Raw genomic sequence first — 24956 nt, forward strand, 5'->3', positions numbered from 1 at the left:
CGGAAAGGACCCACCCAGAGCACTGGCTGCAGAGCACAGAAGGGGCCCGAGGCTGCCTGGCCCCAAGGCTGGGATGCACCAGAAAGCCAGCACCCCAGCTGCCCAGCACCCACTTCCCTCCAGCTGGGAAGTGAAGAGGATGGGTGTCACCTGGGGACACAGCCCCTCCCAGCTTTCCACCCTGCTTGGGTCAGCCCTGTCTCTGTGGTCCCAAGTCAGAAGCACGCCAGGCTGGCAAGCCACAGGTCCTGGCAGGGGGACTGGGAGGCCAGCCGGGCCCTGGCACCCCTCATCCCTAGACCTCAAGCTGGTCGCTGGCGTCCCCTGCCTGCCGGGTGTCATGAGGCCAAGCAGGTGCAGAGTGGAGCTTGTTGACTGTTTACAGAAGGCTCTTCTAAGGACTCCTGCCCTGGATTAAGAAACTAGGTTACATGGCTACACAGGAGAAGGTCAGGAGGGCTCGGCTCGGCCAGTAAACAGGAATGAAGGATCCTGTTCCCTTACTCCACAGAGGAGGCAACTGAGGTTCAGAGCAGTCAACACAGTCAAGGCTTTGGAGTCAGGCCCACCTGATGAGGACCCATTACCCCTTTTACAGGAACCTGCTTCTTGGAGCCTCTCCAATCCCTACACCTGGTTAGTCCCAAACCCCACTTCACCTAGCCTTCCTCACAAACCTCATCTGTGCGCTCCCCTTGCCTACGCTCCGGGGGGATTGAAACTCTGAGTGCCTCACCTCACTTGAGGTCATCGCTCCCCGTCTCCATCCTCTCTGTTCCCACCCACACCACAACACTCATCTTCCTAAGACGACACTCCCATCTGTCTCCTGCTCAGGAACTATCTCTGGCTCCCTACTGCCTCTGAGACCAAGGCCAGCCTCCATGGTCTTCACACTAAGTCCTCTAGAATAGGGTCTCAAGCAGCCTTTCCCCCTCCCCTCTCCACTCCGGCACCCAGTCTGCTTCTCTCCAAAACCCAGCTTCCTGCCACCCATTTCCATGTCTGGAGCATTCCACCAGAAATCCCTCTTCCCCTGTCCACTCCCCCTACCCTCTGTGTCTACTAATGTCCCTCCCTTGCTGCGCTCACAAGCTTGGTTTCCGGCACTGCCTCAAGACTGCTGTCTGTGCCTTTTCCTGAGTGTGCATGGGTGTGCGTGTGTGTGTGTGTTCCCATCCACGCCCAGAGCGCCAACCTCGCTGCCTGCGCCCCTCGTGCCTCGCACAGCCCCTTCACAAGACGTGGAGCTGTAAGCACATGCTGATGGACCTCCCCACCTCCCCACAGTGTGTACTCAGCACCAGGAGCATGAGGACTCCAGGACACTTCCACAGCCTCTCCTGGGCGAGCAGTACCAGGGCAGGACGGCTCCTGCTGGTGGAAGAACCAAGGCCATGCTCTGACCCTCCCTGAGGACTGGAAAGGTTGGCTGGAGGGCAGGGTGTGAGTGGAGTTATGAAGGAGAGTTCCCTCAGGGGACAGTGGGATGGGACTGAGAGGACACTCTGGGTGGGAGGACATGTGGGCAGGACATGCAGCCAGAACACGGGTCTACATAAGGGGCCCTGCAGAACCTGAGCTGCGGCAGCGGATGCCAGCTCACTCACGGGTGGTAACAAGCAGCTTAATGAGACTTGGTAAGTGGCAAGGACACAGCAGATTATTACAGTGGCCTACTTTCAGATACACAACAGAGGTGTCCTGGCGTTTGTTACAGGCAGATTTATTCTGCTCTTCTTCCCAGACAAGTTGTGTGGCTTTGGGCAAACTTCTAAACTGCTCACCTCAGTGCCTTGGTTGAAGGTGGACACCTCGTCCTATTCCCCACTACCCACCAGAGTGACTTTCTTTTTTTTTTTTTTGAGACAGAGCCTCAAGCTGTCCCCCTGGGTAGAGTGCCGTGGCATTACAGCTCACAGCAACCTCCAACTCCTGGGCTCAAGCGAGTCTCCTGCCTCCGCCTCCCAGGTAGCTGGGACCACAGGTGCCCGCCACAACGCCCGGCTATTTTTTGGTTGCAGCCATCATTGTTGTTTGGCGGGTCTGGGCTGGGGATTCGAACCCGCCACCTTAGGTGTACGTGGCTGGCGCCTTAGCCAGTTGAGCTATAGGCGCCGAGCCAAGAGTGACTTTCAAGACCCCAGCTCTGTGCTAATGTCTGACAGTGCTACCCCTCACTCCTAGAGCCCCCGGCCTAACTCCAGCTTAGGGTATTGGCATCTGGCAGCTCCCGACCATAAAGCAGCCTATTCCTGCTGACCCCCAGGTCTCATTGGCAACCTCAGAACCTGGTTGTGGAGCTGCAGGGTCTGGTGGTGACAAGGTGTACCAAGGCATTTACTGGCAGAACACCTTCCACCCGGGTGGTGGAGACACAGAGGTGGACATTCATGCACCAACACCAAGGCCCAACCCTTCTCCTATGTGACCTGTTAGACCACGCCCAGCGGTACATGTTAGGCTTGAAGCTGGAGCTCAGATATTCTCTTATAGATTTTTCCCGTACTTTACCAGGGCTGCCTTCCCCTTCCATCCCACCATAAGGCCCACCTGGAGACAGCGCCTGGTGGCCTGACAAGCTCCTCATCATCCTGAGGTGTACTGATAAGGTCAGCAGGGGTTTTTTTTAAGCCAGAAAGAGATCAGAAGGGAAAGGCTGAAGCCCAAATGATAGGACAGAGCAAGAGGGACCAGGAAGCTCCTAAGGCCAACTATTTACCACCAGTCCAGTTCTCGAAATGCAGTGTGGGAAGCCAGCCCTCCATGTCTGGAGACTCCCTCCAGGAGTCCACACGCAGGAGGTCATCAACTGTAGGGCCTACTATGGAGGAAACCTTTAGAAAAAAACAGGCCCAACTTAAACCCAGACTCTCCTGGCTTAAAGCCGTTAAGAAGAGTCCCTTGTAGCACCCCCTCCCCACCTCTTTTTCCCCTGAGGCAAATAAGGAGTGACAGGGGGCTCTTGGTTCTTATGTTAAGACAGCTAATAATTACATTAAATATAAATGGTCTAAACACTCTAATTAAAAGACATAGTCACACTGGTCAAAAAGACAAAGCCTGATTGTAAGAATCCACCCAAATATTAAGAGATGAGTTAGGATGGAAAAAAACATACCACACAAACACTAATCAGCAGTGAATGGGGAAACTTTATTATTGTAACAGCAAAGTAAATTACAGGACAAAGAACCCTGGCTGGGTTAAAGTGGGGCATTCCCTACTGATCAACAGGTCAATCCACCGTGAAGACCTAACACTCCACAAACCTAAGGAACTGGAATTGTCTTTTGTATTTCATATTTATCATATTTCTATTTTATTTTTATTAAGAACAAGGTCCTGACATTTGCATATTGACTCTCCCACTGACAACTCCCTCCCCAGTCTCTCACTAGCTGGGGTTATTCTCCCCTCAGGGCTCAGCTTAGGCTCTTAACATTCTCAGACTCCCCTCTAGGGCAGTGGGACCCCCCCCCACTCCCTTAGTATGTGACTTCATGCCACTACCACACTCATCACCCTGCTCCATTCATCTTTATTTGTCCCCTCCAAAGACCACAAACTCCTTAAGGCCAAGGACAGGTATCATGTCCATTTCTGAATTCTTAGAACTGACACATTTTAAATATTTGACAAATGAGAATTTATGTCTCAAAAACTCAAGCCTATGGGCCAAGCACAGTGGCTCACACCTATAATCCCAGCACTCTGGGAGGCCCAAGAGAGTGGATTGGTTGAGATCAGGTATTCAAGACCAGCCTGAGCAAAGTGACGCCCTGTCTCTAACTAAAATAGAAAAACTAGCTAGGCATTGTGGCAGGTGTCTGTAATCCCTGCTACTCGGGAGGCTGAAGCAGGAGGATCGCTTGAGCCCAAATCTTGAGGTTGCTGTGAGCTGATGCCATGACCCTCTACCCAGAGTGACAGAGTGAGTCTCTGTGTCAAGCCTGACTCTCACACCACAGGCCATTTGTATTGAAAGAGAAGGCACAGTGAGCACGAAGTGAGAATTTGCCTCCACTTACCACGTACAGACCCTGGGATCTAAGTCACTTAACCATCCAGTACCTCGGTTTCCTCATCCTGAACATGGCAGAGAGTATCAACCTCATGGGGTTACAGTTTTAAGCAGCAGTGTCTAAGTGTGCTAGCTCATGTTGCCAGCCGAGTGACACACTCTGAGTGACAGTCTGAGGCCAGGAAAGGCAGGGAGACATCAGTCTGCCCGGCACAGGTGGCAGAAGACCGGCCGGGCTCCTGACTGTCCCTGCTCCAAGTGTGGCCTGCACCTCCCCCCCTCTCCCAGCACAGAGCCCCTCCAGGCACACAGCACCTTCAGCCTTCTGCAGAGGACTGCAGCAGCTATTAGGAGGCACAGGTCCCTGATGTGAACAGATGCTGGGACTTTCTCTGTCTCCAGGGTATTCCAGGAGACAGCAGAGTGACTGTCCCTGACACCCAGTGGTTTTCGGGTTTCCCTTGATGACTAAGACTCCAAACGGCATATTGCGGCAAAAGGAAGGAAATCACCAACTCAGCCCTCTGAGTCAGCCTTCCACCTGCACAAGTCTGGGCTCCAGCCAGACCTATGGAACAAGAATTTGCATTTGAACTGTCTCCAAATGACACTCAGGATCTAAGCTAGACAGGAACTGGTTCCTGCCCCACAGCTTTGAGCAGAAGCATCCAAACCCCACTGACCACAAACTACTATCCCTAATAAGCTATTTATTTGTAAATTACATACGTGTGCTACTATACTGATACACTACAAACATAATAACCCTTATATAGAAATAGACAATTCAAAAGAGAAGTTAAACAGAGAAGAGCAAGAAGCTGTAATACTTCCTTCAGGCACCCAACGTAATCCTGGAGGCTCTAAGGAGAACCTAAGAATCTGCCTTCCAGCTGCTGGACTGGGGAAGCCACTGGGGTCTGGATCTCCTTGGCCTTAGAGCACCTCTGAGCGGCTCTCAGTCCCTGTCCCAGCCCAACCCAGCTCCTTGTGACTCAGCTCAGCCACCCCCCTACACTGTCCTCACCCTCCACTTTTGCTCCTAGTCTTCTCATTTGTACCTCAGTGGCTCCAAGGATTTTTGTGACTGAAAGTTTCTATTCCAGTTTCATTTGTTAGAGGAATAAAAAAGTGTTGAGAGGGTGGGGACAAGTGAGTCTGGAAAGCAGGCTGCCCTGCGGTTCCAGCAGTTAGCAGTCTCATTCCCAGATTAGCCAACAATCCACTCAGTTACTCCAGATAAGGTGACTAGTCAAGAGAGAGGATTTTAAACTGCATCTAGGCTTACCAACCTAACCCCAGCCTTCCTGTTTTAGGATTAAACATCTATTTCCAGAGCTCTGGTAAGTGGTAAACAAGGTTCTTTTGCTTAAAAGTAAAGCCATGGTCTCTTCATTAAAGAACCACAGGGTGGGCCTAAGTGTGCTCTCCCATCCCCGCTTCCCATTTCAGAATAACCACAGAAGTCCAAGAAATTCAATGCAAAAAGTCAAAATGTTACAAATTTAAGGTAACTACAAATAGGGAATAGGAGAAATCAAGAAAGAAATCGATGCTTTCCAGAAAGCAACTCCCAGCACACTCAGTCCATCTTCTCAGTATTCCAGACCCGGAACCTGAAAGAGGCTGGGGAAGGTTTAAAGGAAACACACACCCAAGGGAAAAAACTTTATAAAAATGGGAGTCAGGCAGGAGCCTCCTGGGGTTTCAGCCTGCGGCATAAACGGTTGGAGAGTGACAACTCTTTGTGGCTTCTAAATTCCGCACATTTGTGAGCATCTACAGACCCCAGCAAACACCTCTGAATGCTTAGGCCAGGACACACTTGTCCCTGCTCCTCCCCACCCCCCTCCAGTCCAGGGTCAGCAGTGGCAGGTTTATCCCTGCTTCATTTGAGGATCACCCCAGGGCCCAAGATCACAATCAAATATCCCAGAGAAAACAAGTCTACTCTGCAACTCCTGGGGATGTCCCCTCTCACCCTTCCCACGGCTCCATGGTGGCCCAGTTCTAAGCACCCGTATCCCTTTGCTCACTGAATTTAAAATCCCTCGCACAGCTACCAGAGACCCTATTATAATCCTCTTGGCAGGAAAGTGAAAAAATGAGAAAAAGTGCTCTCCCCCAGGTATACCTGCCCCCCAAGCAGATCCATGTGGTAAGAACAAGGGAGGCATCCCTGTTTAAGAACTTTTAAGGAGACACTAAGGACCATATTGGGAGGCTTTGGTGGATGAGTGATGTGGAAGTTTTCTCGGGTAGCGAGTCAAACCACTGGAAACCGCCCAGCCCCACCTCACCTTACACCAGGCTCTCACAGACCTGCAAGAACATTCAGCACCCACCAGAGGGGCAGCCAGCTCACCCTTGTACTTCTGGCCCATTAAACTCATATACAAGTGAGTAGTAGTAGCAGCACAGTTGTACTGCTGGACTGAGAGCTCCTTAAAGACAAAAATATTCACCACCACTTAGGAAGCACTAAGCATCTGCTGGGCCATGCAGAAGTGATTTGTGCTCAGCAGCTCATTTAATCCTCGCAACAAGCCCGTAAGACTGATCAGTAAAGAAACTGAAGCACAGAGACATTAGGGAAATAAATTCTCCCAGATCACACATCTACACAGTGGCAAAGCCAATATCTGAACCCAGGATGTCCAGCTCCAGAGCCCAGCATCCCACTACCCTGCCTCTGGCTTGCTTCCCCAGCCTCCAGCAGAGCCGGAAGCAGCATGCTCCAAGCAGGTTCATGAACACAAGGACATCAGGGTGGGTAGCCAGGGCCCTAGCCCAGTAAGCAGGGACAGAGTGGAGAATTCCATGGCTACTGGCCTTCCAAAGCACTCGGAAGCCCACCAGCCTCCCCTCTACCTTCTAAGTTAAAAACTGGGGCTGCAGAGTGGGGGACGCTACCAAAAGAAGACCACATGATTTGACCTGGTCCCTACCCTGCCCCTAAATTAACATCTCTTTGAGATACAGAACTTAGAGCTAACTTAAAATGCAAACTGGGCTACTATCATCTGAAGATGATGAAAATGAAGGATCAGAGGACCTAACCAAGGAGAGAACAGGAAAAGACCTAAGGACACAGAAATACCATTTCACTTTCCCTACAGTGCACTTTAGGGCTGGGTTCCTCTATCTTGACCCATCTCCAATCCTCAACTCCCTGAGGGTACAGGAGGATGAATAGTGCAGGAGACCTATTGAAAGCCAGGAAGGGGATCTTCAGTGCTACAAATTGTGCCCCATGAAGAGGGGAGAAAACATGGATACTACCTCAGGCAAACTCCTCCAGGGGAGGAGGGCATGGGTCATACTATCAGATAGGTTCTTGATAACTTGTAACCACATCTGCTAGGGATCCAATAAAAACCAGATACTATCACTCCCTACACATTCCACACCCTACCTTCTTCTAAGCCATGTGAAAGTGATTTATATTGGGCAATAAAGTTGGTAGAAACTCCTAAAGTATTCTCTTCATAAAGTATGTAGCTAAGAAAAAGAAAAGAAAGTATGAAGCTATCAATCCATAAAGCAAGCCTAAGACCTGAAAAGGGTTACCTGCTATGCATCACTACCAACTTAGCATCTAAAAAGAGGGTGTCCAACCTTTTTTGGTTTTTTTTTTCCTCTGCTATACATTGAAACAGTAAGAGTTGTCTTGGGCCACACATTAAATACACAAACACTAATCAAAGCAGGTTAGCCAAAAAAAAAAAAAAAAAGTCCACACATACTTTTCATGCTATCTAACATCACAGAGAAGTAAAACAAAATAATGCTCACAAAATCAGCATGCAACCCTCAGGGCACTCCTGACTAAAATATAGGACAGTGGGGACCACAGAGCTGAATCAGACCAGCACTGACACTATTCTTCCCAACTTTTCAGGGCACTGTACTGGTCCTGCCTGGAGTGCTGAAATTTTTTCAGGTCAAAGTTACTCCTCCAGTGCTCAAGCCTTCCTGTGTAGGTCTCATTTCCAGTGGGAAAGATGAATGCCAGTGAGCTACTGTGACCACAGTTAAGTCCAAAGTCATGACTGTGCTTTTAACAAGTCCAAGGGCACCTGTAGGGACAACAGGCCATGCACTACTGAAGACCTGACTTGCTGGTGATATGGCAGGCTTCCTCTATCCCAAAACAGTCCTGGCATCCTCCTTTAGCCAGGGACAATGTCTCTCTGAGGTAAACAGTCAATGACAAAGCTAAACACGGGTGGACAGACCCTAAAGCAATCAATCAGTGCAGAAACCCTTTATTACTTTATGAATAATTGCCATTGCAGTATGATTATTCACAAAGTAATCCATTCCATTAAAACAGATGCATCACCCCACATCTCCAATCCTAGTGCTTTGGGAGGCCAAAATAGGAGGATTCCTTAAAGCCAGGAGTTCAAGACCAGCCTGGGTAACATGGCAAAATCCCCACCCTACAAAAAATAAAATAAAAAATTAGCTGGGCATGGGAGTTTGCAACTATAGTCTCAGCTACTTGGGAGGCTTGAGCCCAGGATCTCCAGAGTACAGTGAACTATGTGATCCAGCCACTGTACGTCAGCCTGGGCAACAAAGTCTCTGTCTCTACACAAAGTCTCTGTCTCTAGGCTTTGGGTATGCTGGCAAATGAGAATTTCCAGTTTAGCTCCACCATTCTCTAATATACATAAACATTAGCTGTGCCAGACTCTTCTGGGGAGAAAGGTGGTACCCTACCCATTCTTTGTAATTTACCTCTGTAACTGACATGAACTGACCTTCTCTATAATTGACCTGAACCTCGCCTGTTATCTTTTTGTCCCCTGAGGCAATATTAGCGTCTGGTTCACCAGGGAGACTTTAAAATACCTGCCGGCAGGGGTCAAGTGCCCTGCCAATCTTCTGGGTTAAACATCCCCAGTTTAACAGGGCCTCATATGACTTATTTCCTGACGCACTAACAGCTAAGTCACACCACACCCCCGCCAAAATGGATGTACAGCAGCTGGGATGGAGCCACACAGCCAATGCACCGTTGGATCGGGGGTCAGGGGGTCCTGGACCCCAAACCAGGGGCAAGGGGCGGTCCCAGAGTCCGCAAGGACCCGCATCCAGGAGGTAACTGTGATTTCGTGGCCTGGAGACCACTGCGACCCTGGGACGGCCCCGCCGCAGCACCCTCGGGCGCTGTTTACCCGAACGCCACACAGAACGCCGCGTCCACGAGCCGCGGGCTTGGCACCCCGTTCTTCTTCTTACCAACTCTCAAAGACAAAAACATCTCGTGCTCTTATGCAACCTCCCAAGTTCAGGACTTTGTTTTTAAAGCGCTGCCCGTGTTTTCCCTTCTGCGGCTTGCATGCCCGCCTCGGCCCCACCCAACTCCCGTATCCGCCAAACACCTTCCGGACCTATTTCCTCTGGCGTATTTACAAAGCACAGCTGCTCCCAGGCCTTCTCAGAAAACACTCTCGGCCAGGAAGGCAGCAGCAGCAGCCCGCGAGAAACGGGCGGGGAAGCCTCCAGGGCCGAGCCTGGGGTCCAGGGAGCTCTCACGAGCCCGGCAGGCGCCGCGAGGCAGGCTGGGGCTGCGCGGGGCACACCCGGAAGGCGCGCGGCGGCACGTGAACGCGGCGTGGGTGGGGCGGGGCACTCGCTAACAGGCTCGTGCGCCGCACCCAATCAGCGCGGGCTTCCCTAAGCCCCGCCCCTAGTCCCGGGCTGACCTACAAGATGCAGCTGCCCTGCCCAACTCCCACGGGTCTTACCTTTTCTGTGTTGCTCTGGGAGAAGTAGGTAGCGCAGCAAGAGTTTACATTCAGGTACAGGGCTTGGGGGGACTGCGTTAAAACTTCCTTATTGTTATGAAAAATAATATGCACTCATGTGCAATGATTGGGAGGGATGTCACATAAAGTGTTCTCGGTGGTACTGACTTTCGGACGCTCTTGTCTGTGCACGTTTTTAAAGCCCCAAGAGATCTGGTATTCGCCCATACACCCCTACCCTGACCAACCCATCTCCCTTTGCGTAGTGCCATCCCTCATGGGAGTGTCAGGTATTCTCATTCTGAGTTTTATTTTTATAAGTAATACAACCAGGGGCTTGGCGCCCGTGGCTCAAGTGGCTAAGGCGCCAGCCACATACACCTAAGGTGGCAGGTTCGAATCCAGCCCGGGCCCGCCAAAACAATGACAGCTGCAACCAAAAAATAGCCGAGCGTCGTGGCGGGTACCTGTGGTCCCAGCTACTTGGGAGGCTGAGGCAGGAGACTCGCTTGAGCCCAGGAGTTGGAGTTTGCTGTGAGCTGTGATGACACAGCACTCTACCCAGGGGGACAGCTTGAGACTTTGTCTCAAAAAATAAAAAAAAGTAATACAACCAGGAGCAAAGGAGATTTAAGATGAAGATAGCATTCCTGGCAAAACATGAAAAGCAAACCAAGATACAAACTTTGAATGGGGGAAAGAGAGGACTGGTGTTGGACTGGAATAAATGCGGTCAGTGTGAATTTATGATTTACAAAGTAACTGTTTCCTAGCTCTGTCCACTGAAAAGGCAATAGGACGAATGATACCCCAGTAGCAAGAAACACACCAAAGTCCACATCCTGGCTTCTAACTACATTCTCCTCCACCAGGGCTCCTTGGAGGTATGGCTCCAAGACTGAAACTGGGAAGCAAAGACAAGTCTGGAATGTCTGGATGGTGAAGAGTAAGGAAGAGCTCAAAAATGGATGGGGCCCAGGCACAGTGGCTCCCACCTGTAATCGCAGCATTTGGGAGGCTAAGGTGGGAGGATTGCTTGAGGCCAGGAATTTGAGACTAGCCTTCACAACATAGCAAGACCCTGACTTTAGAAAAAAAATCTTTAAAAAAATTAGCAGAACATGGTGGTGTAAGCCTGTGATCCCACCTACTCAGAAGGCTGAGGTGGGCGGATGACTCAAACCCCAAAGTTCTAGGCTACAGTGAACTATGATCACATCACTGCACTCCAGCCTGTGTGACACAGCAATATCCTGTCTGTAAAATAAAACAATAATAATAATAATAAAGCAGTTGAGGATGTGTCAAAAGTACACAGCAGATGGCCTAAAAGGGCTGTCAGCCAAATGTGAAACAACTTGAGCATCAAATGAATAATGTCAGGAATGGATTATAACACGTGCAATATTAATTTTAAAAATCCCTGAGTCCATACACAATGCTAGTACTACTACTAACGATAAAAATGAAATTTAGTAAAAGGGAGGACAGGCAGGAAAGTGCTTCTTTACAAAAGAATGCCAACAAATAAACATAGAAAAAATAACAGAAATGGTAAGTTACCATTTCATAACCCCCTTTGTAGTAAGCGTTTCAGTCAAGAATCACCAATGGATGCTAAAACTATTGCATAAAAGGTTATTCTGGGTATTTATCCAAAAGAATTGAAAGCAAGGTCTCAAAGAGATATCGGCACACCCATGTTCATAGCAACATTATTCACAGCAGCCAAGAAGTAAAGCAACCCAAGAGTCCATGGATGGATGAATGGATAAACCAAGTGTGGTCTACCCATGTGATGGAATATTATTCATCTCCAAAAAGGACAGGAACTCTGACATCTGCCACAACATGGCTGAGCCTTGAGGACATTATGCTAAGTGAAATAAGCCAGTCACCAAAAGACAAATATTGTAAGATTCCACTTATATGAGGTTCCTAGAGTAGGGACAGTTCCAGAGACAGAATGTAGAATGGGTGTGGTCTGTTGCCAGGGAAGATGGGAATGGGAGTTAGTGTTTAATGGGTGTGGAGTTTCGGTTCTCCAAGATCAAAAATTCTGAAGGTGGGTGGTAGGGATGATTATAGAGCATTGTGAATATATGTATTTAACACCACTGAACCATGTCCCTAAAAATGGTTAAGATGGTAAATTGTAAATGCATTTACGACAATCAAAAATGTTTTTGTTTTTAAAAAAAGGTATTGAAACAGAATATTCTATTCACACTTTGTGAGTGACCACAAAGGATCCCTCCATAGATAACCGTTTAGTTACAAATGGGAAACATTCTCATTCTAAGCAATTCAAAGAAATGACCGGAGCTAAGGTCACCATTACAGGGACCCATAACATGACTCCAGGCTGGGTGACCTGACAAAGCCCTGGGATGTGAGGCAGGCATGTGTGAGGAACAGAAAGATGAGTCTAAAGGAATCACTGGACAATATTAAGAGCTAAGGTTGGAAAGGTGACCCGGAACCTTATTTCTTTAACTTCTCATTTTGACATAATTTCAAACCCAGAAAATTTTCAGGTAGCACAAAGAATTCCCATATGTTCTTCACCCAGATTCACCAATCGTTAACATTTAGCTACATTTGCTTTATCATTCTCTCTATACATATTATTAATTTAAAAATTATTATATATATTATAATACTACATATACAATAATAAATTTTTAATTAAAAAATACTCAAATCTTTTTCCTAAACCATTGGAGGGTAAAATGTGTCCCATTTCCCTTAATCTTCAATGTGTATCACATAAAAACATAAATGCTTGCTTACATGCATAATGGTAGCACAGCCATCACAGTCGAGAAATTAACTCCAATACCATACAGACTCCAAATGAATTTCACCATTTGTCCTTGAAATGTCCAGAATCCAGTCCAGGATCACACCTTGCATTTATAGTCCTCTTTAATCAGGGTACCTACCTTTAAATATCTATTAATTAGGCCAGGTACAGTGGCTCATGTCTGTAATCTTAGCACTCTGGAATGCCAAGACAGGGGGATTGCTTGAGCTCAGGAATTCGAGAACAGCCTGAGCAAGAGCAAGACCCTATCTCTACTAAAAATAGAAAAACTAAAAAAAAACAATAAAAATAGAAAAACTAGCTGGGCATTGTGGCAGGTGCCTGTAGTCCCAGCTCCTTGGGAGACTGAGGCAAGTGGATTTATTTCTTGAGCCCAACAGTTTGAGATTGCTGTGAGCTATGACACCATATCACTCTACTCTGTCTCAAATTTAAAAAAAAAAAAGGAACTACTAATTAATAGGCCGTACTTGGCTTTTTGGAAAATAGAATCTCCAAATAATTTCATTCCTTGGTTAAGACTTAAATATTTAATTTCTTTCAAGCTGTCCCCCTGGGTAGAGTGCTGTGGCATCACAGCTCACAGCAACGTCCAACTCCTGGGCTCAAGCGATTCTCCTGCCTCCCCCTCCCAAGTAGCTGGGACTACAGGCACCTGCCACAATGCCTGGCTATTTTTTGGTTGCAGCCGTCATTGTTGTTTGGCGGACCTGGGCTGGATTCAAACCCGCCAGCTCAAGTGTATGTGGCTGGCACCTTAGCTGCTTGAGCCACAGGCGCTGAGCCTTTAATTTCTTTTTAAAGGGGGTTCTGTGTTACATTTTGATGAAGTGAGACGTTCAGTGGTGGACTTACTATACCATCTAGATACTTGTTTCCTTTAGAAAGCAATCCCACCCGGTACTGCCTATAGCTCAGTGAATAGGAGGCTGGCGCAGCCGGGCATTGTGGTGGGCACCTGAAGTCCCAGCTACTTGGCAGGCTGAGGCAAGAGAATCGCTTAAACCCAAGAGCTGGTGGTTGCTGTGAGCTGTGAAGCCACAGCACTCTACTGAGGGCTACAGCTTGAGACTCTGTCTCAAAATAATAATAATAATAATAGTAATAATAATAATAATGGAAACAATCACACCCATAGGCACACCTGGCAATCTACTTGCACTGAAGCTCTCTTATAAACCATGATTTTTTAACAAGTAGGTGGGAAGACGCCTCTTCATTTTAGCTTTATGGATCTCAGGCACAGAGGATTTCAGTAACTGTAATTCTGAGTTCATCTCATGTTCTCACCACTGAGCCTGGCATTGACCTCCTTGGTGTTTGTTTCAATAATATAACAGATGACTGTGAATCCAGCTGCCAACCAGCCTCGGAATTACTGACACTAAGTTACAGTTCCCCAATCCCCTGTTCCTGCCTCCCTCCAAAGAGAAGTAACCATCGTCATGAAATCTTATTAGATATATATCCCCCAACAAGCATATTGCTTCATTTCGGTTGTTTTAGTTTTATTAAAAAGTACTTCACTGTACCTGTTGTTTGGGGATTTTTTTTTCATAGTCATCAACAGCTTTGAGACCTGGAATCTATTTGAGTATGGCTCATTTTGACTGCTGTATAAACATTCCCTTATGCAAATATGCCAAGAATTATTTATTTTCCTGTCAACATGCATTTGGGTTGCTTAAGGGCTTTTCTATGAAAAGTGCCGCTAGAAACATTCCCTGAAGAACATGAGTTCCTCTGTGACAGACCAAGGTATGGCATTGCTGGTTTAGGGTATGTGAATTTCAACTTTGTGCCATAATGCCGAACTGCCTCTCAAGTGCTCGTACCAACTTACACTCCCACCAGCAATGCATAAGGGACCTTTGGGATCTGCATTCTCTCTGACACTTAAAACTATAAGACTTATTCATTTATGCTGGCCACATAGGGGTGAAAGGTGTCACTCACTGTGGGCTCGACCTGCGTGTTCCAGATCACTAAAGAGGTTAAATTTCTTTATTTCCTTTGCAACTACCTGATTCTTTCCTCCCTCCCTCCCTTCCTTCCTTCTTACCTTACTTTCTGAGACTGAGACTCACTATGTCACCCTCTGTAGAGTGCTGTAGCATCATAGCTCACAGCAACCTCAAACTCTTGGGCTCAAGCGATTCCCTTGCCTCAGCCTCCTGAGTAGCTGGACTACAGGTGCCCACCACAACGCCCGGCTAATTTTTGTTTGTTTGTTTGCTTTTTTGCTCTTGCTCAGGCTGGCCTCATCTCCTAAACTCAAGCGATCCACCCACCTCAAGCTCCCAGAATGCCGGGATGACAGGCACTATGCCCGACACTGCCCAATTCTTAGGTTTTATCAGCCATTCATTTATTCCTAATGGAAGCCAGAGAAGAGAAGATAACCACAGAGGGACAAAGGACTGTCCACTTGTGCAGTTATGCTGTGTATTATTATTCACTCCCAAATGAATTCTTTAAGGTTTTATATTTTATAAGGTTAAAAAAAAACAATTTTGTATAAAGCAATAGTGACAACATGACCTTTTGCTCCATTCAAGTGGCTTTAAATGAAAAAGGTTTCCTATAATCCAAGACTTGAACATCAGCTTCAAGTAGGCTCCCTCTGTGTTCTCCATTTACACCCAGGCTGGGGCATGCTGACACCGTCTTATTATAAAGGGGGACTTTTGAATTTAGGTTTGTCACAAGGAAACTGGCCATTCAAGACTGAGATTCCTCTGCCGTTATTATGGCAGCAAGTTGATGGTAAACCCTTGTTTTGATTCTCTAATAACTCTGTTTGGCAGAACTGTATGAAAATTATCTGCCATAATTTCAAGCCAATAGCCCAGGGTCATAAAATTAACTTCCTCATTCTTCATTTTTATTTTCAGTGAGGTTTTTATACCCCGTTCGCTAAGATGAGGTCATCTAGCTGTCGTCAAGACCATGGCACAGGATTGGCTGGAGACAAGGGTGACTGACTTTTGAGGTTAAAACCAGGGAAATCCAGTCAAAGCAGGATGAGGGACCACCTGAGTGGAGGCTAATTGGTCAGCTGAGGACCAGGCCAAGTCTGTTCTGGAGGCCTTCCTGGAGCAAGGTTTTATCCTCCCCTCACCATGGAGCCCTTCACTGTTTGTGGAAACACAGGACAGGACAGAAACTTAGTCCGTAATTAGATATCACTCACATGGAAACACTGGGAATTGGAAAACCTCATAAATGCTCCCCTGCCAACTTGGAGGATGTCACACTCCACGCCTATTAGTGAGCCACGTGGAAATGTGGGGAGTTCTTTGTAGGTGGCAAAGATCATCAGCCCTGAGCTAGAAAGCCACCTTCTTAGCAAGAGAAGTCTGTCTGGCGGCTGCCCCAGAGCATGGAGGGGGGCTCTTTCTGGAGGGCTGCCCGCTGAGTCCTAATCCTTTGGAACTGCTCAGGGGTGACTTTGTGACTGCTCCTGTGTCCGAAAAAGACAGCCCCTGGAGGGAGCAGCCCTGCCCACTCGGTGCCACCCACCTCAGCAGCGCATATCAGACTGCTAGATGGCAGCTGTAGGAGGCATCCGTGACTCACCCTTTCTGCCACCCCGCACTGAATCCATCAGCAGATCCTGCCTTCTCTGTCTCCTAAATATATTCAGAATCCAGCCTCCCCCCCCCATCTCAGCCTCTGTCACCACCCACCTGCATGACACCCAAAGACTCCTGCCCCACCTGCCTGCCCCACCCCCATACTTACAGTCTACTCTCCGGATCTCTGTTATCATCAAGTTAATCCACTAAACCCTCAGGAGCCTACCTGTGGCCGAGGAGGACCTGCACCCACCGTCAGTGCCCTTCCCCAGCCCCCTGCTGCTCCCAGGCCCCCCGCAGGTCCCCCCACCACTTGCCCCTCCTCAGCTGGGATGCCCTGGGAGCAGTCAGCACCACACCCGCTCCCTCCCTCCGGTGGGTCTCCAACCTACCACTCTGCCCTAGGGGCCCGCAGTGTTCACATGCTCACTGCTCCAGAGCAGGCAGGCGCTGGTCTGTCTAGCTCACTGCCGCATCCCCACCTGCGCTACTGGGCAGCCAGTGACTATCTGCCAGATGCCTGCAGGGCTCGTGAAGTGACTCCCATGACATCTCGGACAAGGGGAGGCAAGAGCAAGGGGGGGCAGCCTTCTGATTATGTTTCTTGCTTTTTCTGCTAAATGTCCTCAGCCACCAGATCTACAGACTCTCTTTGTTAGTGTGCTCAAAATGTTCCTTTTCTGAATGTCCTGGAGAAATCTGGCTCTGCAGGTGGCTGGTTACTGCGGTGCGACTCAGCCTGTTGCCTAGACGCTTCCTCCCAGGCTGCCAAGCTCAAAAAGCCCCTTGGAGTACTGTGCCCCACAGCAGTGCCAGAGAGAGCCCTGAGCAGAGCCTCAGCCTTACCTGGCCCTAAATCTCACCCAGAGGCCTCCTGTAGGGTGGCCCAGGAGGGGAGGCATCCAGTCCCACAGCTGAGGCCCCAACAGCAAGTTCAAATGTGTGGGTCACCACCCACACATCTATTGGAACAAGACCAGACCCTTTTTCCAACCAATGGAATAGTCTAGAAAACATCAGCATGACACTTTTTGCCCATCAAGCCAGAATACTAAATCAGAGTTCTGGGGCAAAGTTCCCCAGTTCATTCTCCTGCGTTGCCTGGGACAGGAGCCACAGGAGTCTGTCCTGTCCTCCTATGAAGCTGTTCCTCCCTGCCCCTGCTCAGAGCCACCCTCTGCCTCCCACACTCACAGAACCCCGGTGCGGTGCGGAAACCAGCCTTCCCCGAGGCTGCGGGCATCAACGAGCTTCCTCACTCCTTCCTCTTTCTCTTTTCCTTTTCAAACCCACACTGCCCCGGGAGTCCTTCCCCACTGCCTGCCTCCACTGACTGATTAATCTTCCTCTACTCCTGAGATAGGACAGGACTCCCAGAGGAGTCCTCTTCAGAGTCCCATCCCCGGGGGGCAGCATCCCAGGCAAGCAGCCAAAACCTCAGGAGCACCGAGCACCAGAGGCACCTCAGTGCCCCTCACTTCAGGGGGGAGGTGCCAATGCTTGGGGCTGCTCCCCTGTAAAATCTGCCTATTGTTCATCTGACCAGGAGATCAGGGGCTGCAGGGAGGCTCTCTTTCTGACAAGTGAGTGTTGAAACCCAGGTTGGGGGGGAGGAGGGAGCAGGTGTTTACTAAGCTGTCCCGTCAGGTCAGAGTCAGAGCCCCTTCTGGAGACTTCTGGGGAGGCTGCTCACGGAAGTGGCATCAGAAGCAAACTCTTCCGCTCTTCAGACTCCTTTGGCTGCTCCAGCCAGGACCTGGGATGTCCCCAGAGCCAGACTCTTTGCTCAGAGCCTGTACACAAATTGCCACTGGTGTCTGGGGTGTGCAGAAGCAGGTGATGGGGGGATGTCCACAGACAGGGACTGTCCTCTTTTGTCCCCATTCACTGTCCTGCCCCCAGCAGGAAATCTTGGTACTCCTCCTCCCCTGCAGGTCATGAAAGGATAAGCAAGTTCTGTGTTCTTCCTTATCATTTTCTAAGTTGCCTACAATTAAAATTACAAAGAAAACACTGGGCCTTTGAGCTTCCAAAATAAATGAACTAGATTGTTTCCTCTGGCCTTCTGCATGGTGCACCGTCATTCCTTCCTGAAGTGGGGCAGGAAGGACAGGCTACTAGACAACTTGGAGGCTTCTTTGACCCAGAGCCACTGGAAGGAGCTGCAGACTGGTGACGAGGGTGGCAGACGTCAGAGACCAGGGTCCAGGCTGTCTCGGCAAGAGGAAGGGCATAATGGTGCGTCCAGGGCTTGGATCCCAACACTGACACCCTTTGGCCATAAAGCCCCATCCTGAGTCAAAGCCAAAGGAGCACACAGCCTGGAGAATTCAGGGTGGTGGCCTCTGACTCAGCCACTTACCTGCAAACCCAGAGTTTGGGAAGGCGCCAAGTGGGATGTACAGTACAAAGTCTATGGAGGACAAAGGTGCAGGTGGAATTCCCTTTGCCTCCTGCAGCCAACCTAGTTAGGGGGCTTGGGAGGAGGTGTGGCAAGCATGGGAGGGACTGAAAGCAGCATTCATGGGAGGGACCTGGAGGCAAGATGACAGCTGGGTAAACTGAGGCCAGGTGATCTTCCGCAGCTTCACTGAGATTACCCCGCTGGAGCCCGGGCAGGTGGACCTGCTTCTTGCCCCCACACCCTGCCGTCCTCATACATGTTACCGACTCTTCCCTATGCTTCCTCCAACCACGCCTACCCTTACGGCCCGAGCAACTTCCAGAACCATATGCAAACAGGCTTCAAGCGTGACCACAGTGCTGTGGAGTGAGTGAGTGGTGTCTGCTCAGAGGCTCCTGGAAGTCCTGGTGCTGGGGGCTGGGAAGCGGCAGGTGTTATGAGAATCCCCAAGCCCCGAACAGAACAAGGGCGGGGGCAGGCCCCCATTGCCTGTCCCCTCCCCACCCTTCTCAGGCTTCTCAAGTGACTTGCAAGTCCTTTGTCCTTTGTTCTTTGTATCCAGATTCAGCCATGTACAATATCAAGGACGGCACGCACAGAAGTTGCAGGCCGGTCCTGGGAAACTCCAGTGGGCTGGGAAGTTAAAGGATCTCCTCCTAGTTCACTGCAGCGGGCAGAGGAGCAGCTGTGTGGGGGAATTTGAGGATCTACAGTTCCTGAGGACTTAGGAGCAGGTGGTGTTTTTAGCACCATTCAAAAAGAAACCAAGTGAATGAGCCCCCAAGGGCTGAGCCAACCTCAGGCAGACGGTGCAGGCCTGCACACCAGGTGGTGTTTAGAATCTGATATTTGGTGGTTCCAAAAAAATAAAATATTAAAATAATGACTGTAGTACAAATCAGAAATGTATTCCTCTTCCTTGGAAGGCTTGGTATTGTCTTTATTTTAGATTAGAGATGAGGGATGACAGTCATCTGTAAGTGTTTAGGGTTAATAACAATCTTTTTTTCATATCGAGGGGGTACATATGTTTTTGCTACATGGATTCATTTCATAATGCTGAAGTCAAGGCTTTTAGTGTGCATGTCACCAGGATAGTGTTCAGTGTGTAAGGGTCTTTGATGAGCTCTGCCAAAGAGAATGGAGATTCTGACAGATTAACCAAGTGCATTAGTTTATGAAGTACTCGCCAGGCCCACGTTAAGTGTGGAGTCCAGACCCTACCTCACAGCTCACGAGACTGCCATGCAGGATGCATTCTCAGAACAAGTGAGTGCCTAGCTCTGGTTAAGGGACAGGATATACCTGCAAGAGCTGCCCGGCGTGTGGAGCCGATGGAAAAGTTGTCAGAGAATACACGAACTTGAGAAGGGCCTTAGAGAAAGGTCAGAAGCTTGCGTGCCTGTGTGCCTGTGTGCACGAGTGTAGCAGGAAGCTGGGGAGGCCCTTAAGGAGGTAGGCTGGGTCTGAGCAGGGAAGTACAGGTGAAATCGCACACCCAGAGGAGGTTCTGGGTGGCCACTGTCAGATGCTGAGGAACGCACCTGACCACAGCAGAAAGTTCACTTTTAGGAGTAAGGGAAACATGTCAGAGGGCACAGCTCAAGGATAAAAGGCCTGGAAAGATGTTGCCAGCAGAGAATTGGACTGATAAACCGCTGGGGAGGGGGGAAACCTTGGGACCAGAAGGCCCCTGATCCAAGAAGGAGCTAACTCAGCCTGGTCAGCAGGTCCCCTCTCCTGAGCGAGGACGCTGCATGTAGGCCAGACGCAGTCCCTGAAGTGACTGGGGAGCCCAGACCACATTCAGCAGGCTCCTAGGCACCAAGGGAGAAGAGCGACCCCCTAAGAGCACACCCTGCTGAGGGAGAGACCCCGAGGGGCAGTGCCTGGCACAGCAGAGCTCAGCAGAGGACAGAAGGGTCAGTGATGGCCCAATGCCAATCCAGTGATGGCCCAATACCAATCTTATGGGGAGAAAAGGCGAGATCCAACTTGGGTCTGTCTGCCACTGAGTTCTTGTCTCAAGTAGCTGACCTGCAGGAATTTGGAAGAGGTCCATCCCTCAATGTGATATAACTTGGTTCCTGCCCTCCTGCAACATCCGCGGAGACTCTGGGCCCTACAAATGACTGAGAAGTACATCCAGAAGCCATGGCCTTGACCTCTGGATGGCCAAGTTCTCCACCATACCCCAACCAGAGTTTCTGAATTCAGCACCTGTGACGGCAGTGCCCTCAGGGACCTCGCCACCTGGCAGAAGACTCCGTTGTTCTCTGCTTCTGCCTCCATAGCTCCCAAAGATTCAGAAGATGCAGACAGCTGAGCCTGTGTCTCTACCCGTCCCCAGTGTGGAGAAGTCACTGACTGTTCATGGCTTTTTTTTTTTTTTTTTTTTAGACAGCGTCTCACTCTGCCGCCCTGGGTAGAGTCCAGTGACATCAGCCTAGCTCACAGCAACCTCAAACTCTTAGGCTCAAGCGATTCTCTTGAGCCGCCTGAGTAGCTGGAACTACAGGCATTTGCCACAACACCTGGTTAATTTTCCTGTTTTTAGTAGAGACCGGTCTCGCTCTTACTGAGGTTTGTCTCAAAACTCCTGAGCTCAAGCAATCCACCTGCCTTGGCCTCCCAATGTGCTAGGATTCCAGGAGTGTCTGGCCTGTGGTAGAACTTTTCATAACACACGGTTTCTGCCCAGTATTGATCATGTATCCGGTCCTATGCTGTCCTCTCCTAGGGTGGCCATATGGGAAAGGCAGGCTACGGAGGTCTGAGCCCCAGCTGTGCGTCATGATTCGCTGAGATGTGTGGCCTCACTTCCGTTATCTTTAAAATGGAAATAATAATACCAGGCACTGAGGGGTCGTCGTGAGGGTAAATGGACATACACAATGCAACCCACTTTGCACAGTTTTCCAGGCACTCAGAAGCTGCCTGACAAATGTTAATTTTGTTTCCAATTGTTATTATTAATAAAGTTTCCCCTTGTGCCTTCTGAATGTGGAGACATGTGAGGATGCTTGGAATGCCCCTGTCTGGAGACACTGCAGGAGGATTCAAGACCTGAAAGCAGCTCTCAATCAAGAGCCCAGTCTCGCAGCCAAGCCACCCTCATCCTTAGAGAGAAGCCACCACTTCTTACGCCCTGGGACCTCCACACGTGTCATCCCCAGAATGGGAGGATGATGTTTTCCCCTTCACCCAGCAAGGTTTCTTCAGACTAAAAACAGCAAGACCAGAGCTTAACTCAGCTGGCGTTTCCAAATGTTTTGTCCTATGGGGTCTAATAACTCACTCCAATGTACTCTCACAAAGCGAATCTTCCCAAGTAAGTAACACTTGGGCAGCCCAGTTATTTAATACCTCGCTGGGTAATGTAGCCCCCAAGTGCCATGACAAGTAAGCAGACGTCTGCACCTTCTAGAAGTTTGCCAACCAGAGACCGCGGGACCAAAGTGGGCAGGAGTGCTGACCTCACAGATAAATGACCGTTCACACTACAGTTGATGGGGGGGAGGGGGGCAGGGATCCTGAGAGCTTCCAGGCAACCTAGAGAGAAGAAGTGACCACATTGTACATGAAATAATGGAGGCCCTGAGGACAGTGGCAGTGGCACAGAACTCCCTACCCTTGCTCTCTGGACATCGCCTCCCTTCCGGTCTCCCCACCCCCACAGGGCAGGAGTGTCACCAACCCCACACTGGCACCTTGGAATCCAAGGGAGGGGGCCAGGGCACCCTCTGGGCACCGGCGGCATCACGCTAACGTTCCTGCGAATTAGGAGAGGAGGAGGAGGCAGCCAGGAAGGTGGAGGGGCGGGGAGAGGCGCGGGGGCAGCCCGGGCCCTGGGGAGGCCAGTCTAGGGCTCGGTGTGCCCAGGCACATGGGAGACAATCGTCACCAGAGCCCAAGCCCCTCCTAACCCAGGAGTCGCTCCGCTCTAGTGTGAAAGTACGATTGTCTCCCCACCCTCTGAGGCTCCCACTTCTGTTCCAGGCTCTGAGCTAAGAGTGGCCCCACCTGGCCTGTGGAATGGCGACCCCAGCCAGCCCGGAGCCTTGGGCCCATGGGCCCTCGTGGCAGGCCCTACACAGCGCAGAGCCGCCCAGGGCCGCTCGGTGCCGGGTGGCGCGGAGGCAGCGCCTGCAGAAGGGCTAGCACCCTCGCGGGCTCCCTTTGCGTTTCTGGGCCGTCGCCACCCACGAGCTCGGTTCTGGGCAAGAAACCCCTCGAGGCGGTTAAACCAACTACTGCCCGGCGCCGCAGCTGCGCCCTCCCGCACCTACACCAGGACGGCCGCCCGGACCGCCACCGGGAAAGCCGCCCGGCCCCTCTGGTTTCCGCCCCCAGGGACTGGCCTGCGGCGGGATGCAGGGACGCGCACAAAGTGCCGGGACTCGCGCCCTCCGCGCTCCGCTGCCCCCGCTCTGGCACGTGGGGCGGCCAAGGAGTCGCCAGAGGGGACAGTGCGGGGCTGGAGATGACAACGTGGGGCTGGAGGGCAGCGCAGGCCGCGGGAACAGGCAGCGCGCGTCTCGCTCTGCCGCAGCCCGGGCGCGCGGGGCTTCGGCGCCTGGCGGGGACGGAGCCTCCAGTGCCCGCAGGTGGCCGCGCAGGTCTCCGGGACGCTTGGGCGAGCGCCTGTCGTGTCAGTGGACCCTACCTTTCCTGAAGGGCATCGCGCCGGGGGCATCCCCGCGGGGCCGGCCCGCGACTCCCAGGCAGGACGACGTCCAAGCGGCAACCCCGAGGCTCTGGGCGCCTGCGGGCTGCGGGGCAGGCGAGGGAGGAGAAAGGGACATATTTGGTCAAAGCTTGGCGCGTCACGGCGCGGAGGAGGACCGCGGCGAGGCAGGAAGCGCGGGGCGCGTAGCTGTGCGCCCTGGCGCCCTGAGGCTGCAGGAGAAGCCTAGGTGTGGCCCCCGGTCCCGCCCCTTTACGCCCGGTCCCGCAGGGGCGGTGGACAGCGACGCTGGGGCCCGCAAGCTGCCTCCTGCCTTGGCAGAGGTTGGGGGCGGCAGGGAAGAAAACCCACTCCTTCCTCTGCTCCGTAGGGCTGGCAGGGCCACCATCCCAGGAAGGGACCTGTGGGTCCCATCCTGCTTTCTGTCCTTGGCACGCTCACATGACTGGTGCCCTCGAAATGAACAAGTGCTGGAGGAGACACCCAGAAAGTCGCCGCTTGCGGGCTGCCCTTATGGACCGCCCTCCCCCTCAGGCACTTGTCACCCTCTGGCAAACTCTGCATTTGTTGGGGAGATCTGTGAAGGCAGACACTTTGTTCACTGCTGTTTCCTCAGAACCCAAAACAGTCCCTCACACACAGCGCAATAAAATCCTGGAGAGAAATAACACGCAACTTAAGAAACTGTGACGGGGCTTGGGGTGTCACCTCACATCCCTTCTTGACCTTGGCAAAGGCCATCACCTGGGAAGGTTCCTTTTATTTGATGACCCAAGCGTCCCAAAGGCAGATCCTGTTTGGGACCTGTTAAGAGTTAATTCCTGTGGAATTTGAAAAAAAATGTTAGGAACCATCTGAGAATCTCCTGGTACTTAAGACAAACGTGCAGATAGCAACTGGCCCACTTTCTGTGTGGTGAGAAAAACCATCCAGGTGATCTGAAAAGCTTTAGCCAGTCGGTGTAGGGATTTTTGTTTCTTTTCTTAATCGGAATCCTTTTTTTAGCCTGATATCATTTATGAGTAATGGTCCCACCTGCTCCCCCTTGTTGAAGGGACAGGATGTGGAGGAGGGGGAAGTGACTGTGGGGTCAGCACTCAGAGCTGGCCTGGGAACAGGCTGCTGGGGAAGCTTTCAGAACAGCCCAAGACCTCAGACCTCACCTTTGCACCACAGGGCAGAGGATGTGTGTCAGAGGAGCAGGAAGCTGAGGGTGGGGAGTGTGTGTGTGACCCAGATTCCACGTGGAAAGAGTATGGGTGCCCTCTGCACCTTCCCTGCCATAACTAGAATGTCAGGTGGATGTGAGCATAGCTCCAAGGACTTAATCATCGCGGAGGGCAAATTTTATCTAAGGCCAGCTGGTCTAGAGAAAGAGGGCATCAGGTTGCCTGTATCAGACCTGCCCAGGCCCACCTGCCCTCGGACGTGGACAGGGCTTAGTCCTGCTTGGCACCTTTGCCCCTGGGGACTTCACAGGGACACATGGCCGTGTCTTCCATCTTTGGAGGCTGGTTTCTGGCCCAGAGCTCCTGAAACCTTGGAATCTCTAGGGTGATAAGAAGGTCGCCTGAATGCTAATGAGAGGGCTGGGGTAGGGGGCTGGTGACCAGGAAGGTTAAGTGAGACTAGAGCTCAACCCATGACCTCTGGAAAGGGGAGAGGAGCTGGAGATTG

The 24956-nt window shown here is 50.8% G+C and overlaps 1 protein-coding gene across 1 annotated transcript in view; it reads right to left on the reverse strand.

Moving 5' to 3' along the window:
- The window catches only part of PFKFB3 (6-phosphofructo-2-kinase/fructose-2,6-biphosphatase 3), a 70900-nt gene extending 47515 nt beyond the window's left edge, over positions 1–23385 (reverse strand). Inside the window, exon 1 of the mRNA XM_023511447.1 lies at positions 23259–23385. Within this exon, the coding sequence (XP_023367215.1) occupies positions 23259–23274 (16 nt within the window). The 5' untranslated portion in view covers positions 23275–23385. The remainder of the gene's footprint in view (positions 1–23258) is intronic.
- Between the last annotated feature and the right edge of the window lie 1571 nt (positions 23386–24956).

This window comes from Otolemur garnettii, unplaced genomic scaffold (genome assembly GCF_000181295.1).
Source record: "Otolemur garnettii isolate 467f Iridium unplaced genomic scaffold, OtoGar3 scaffold00019, whole genome shotgun sequence".
In the NCBI taxonomy this organism is placed as follows: Eukaryota; Metazoa; Chordata; class Mammalia; order Primates; family Galagidae; genus Otolemur; species Otolemur garnettii.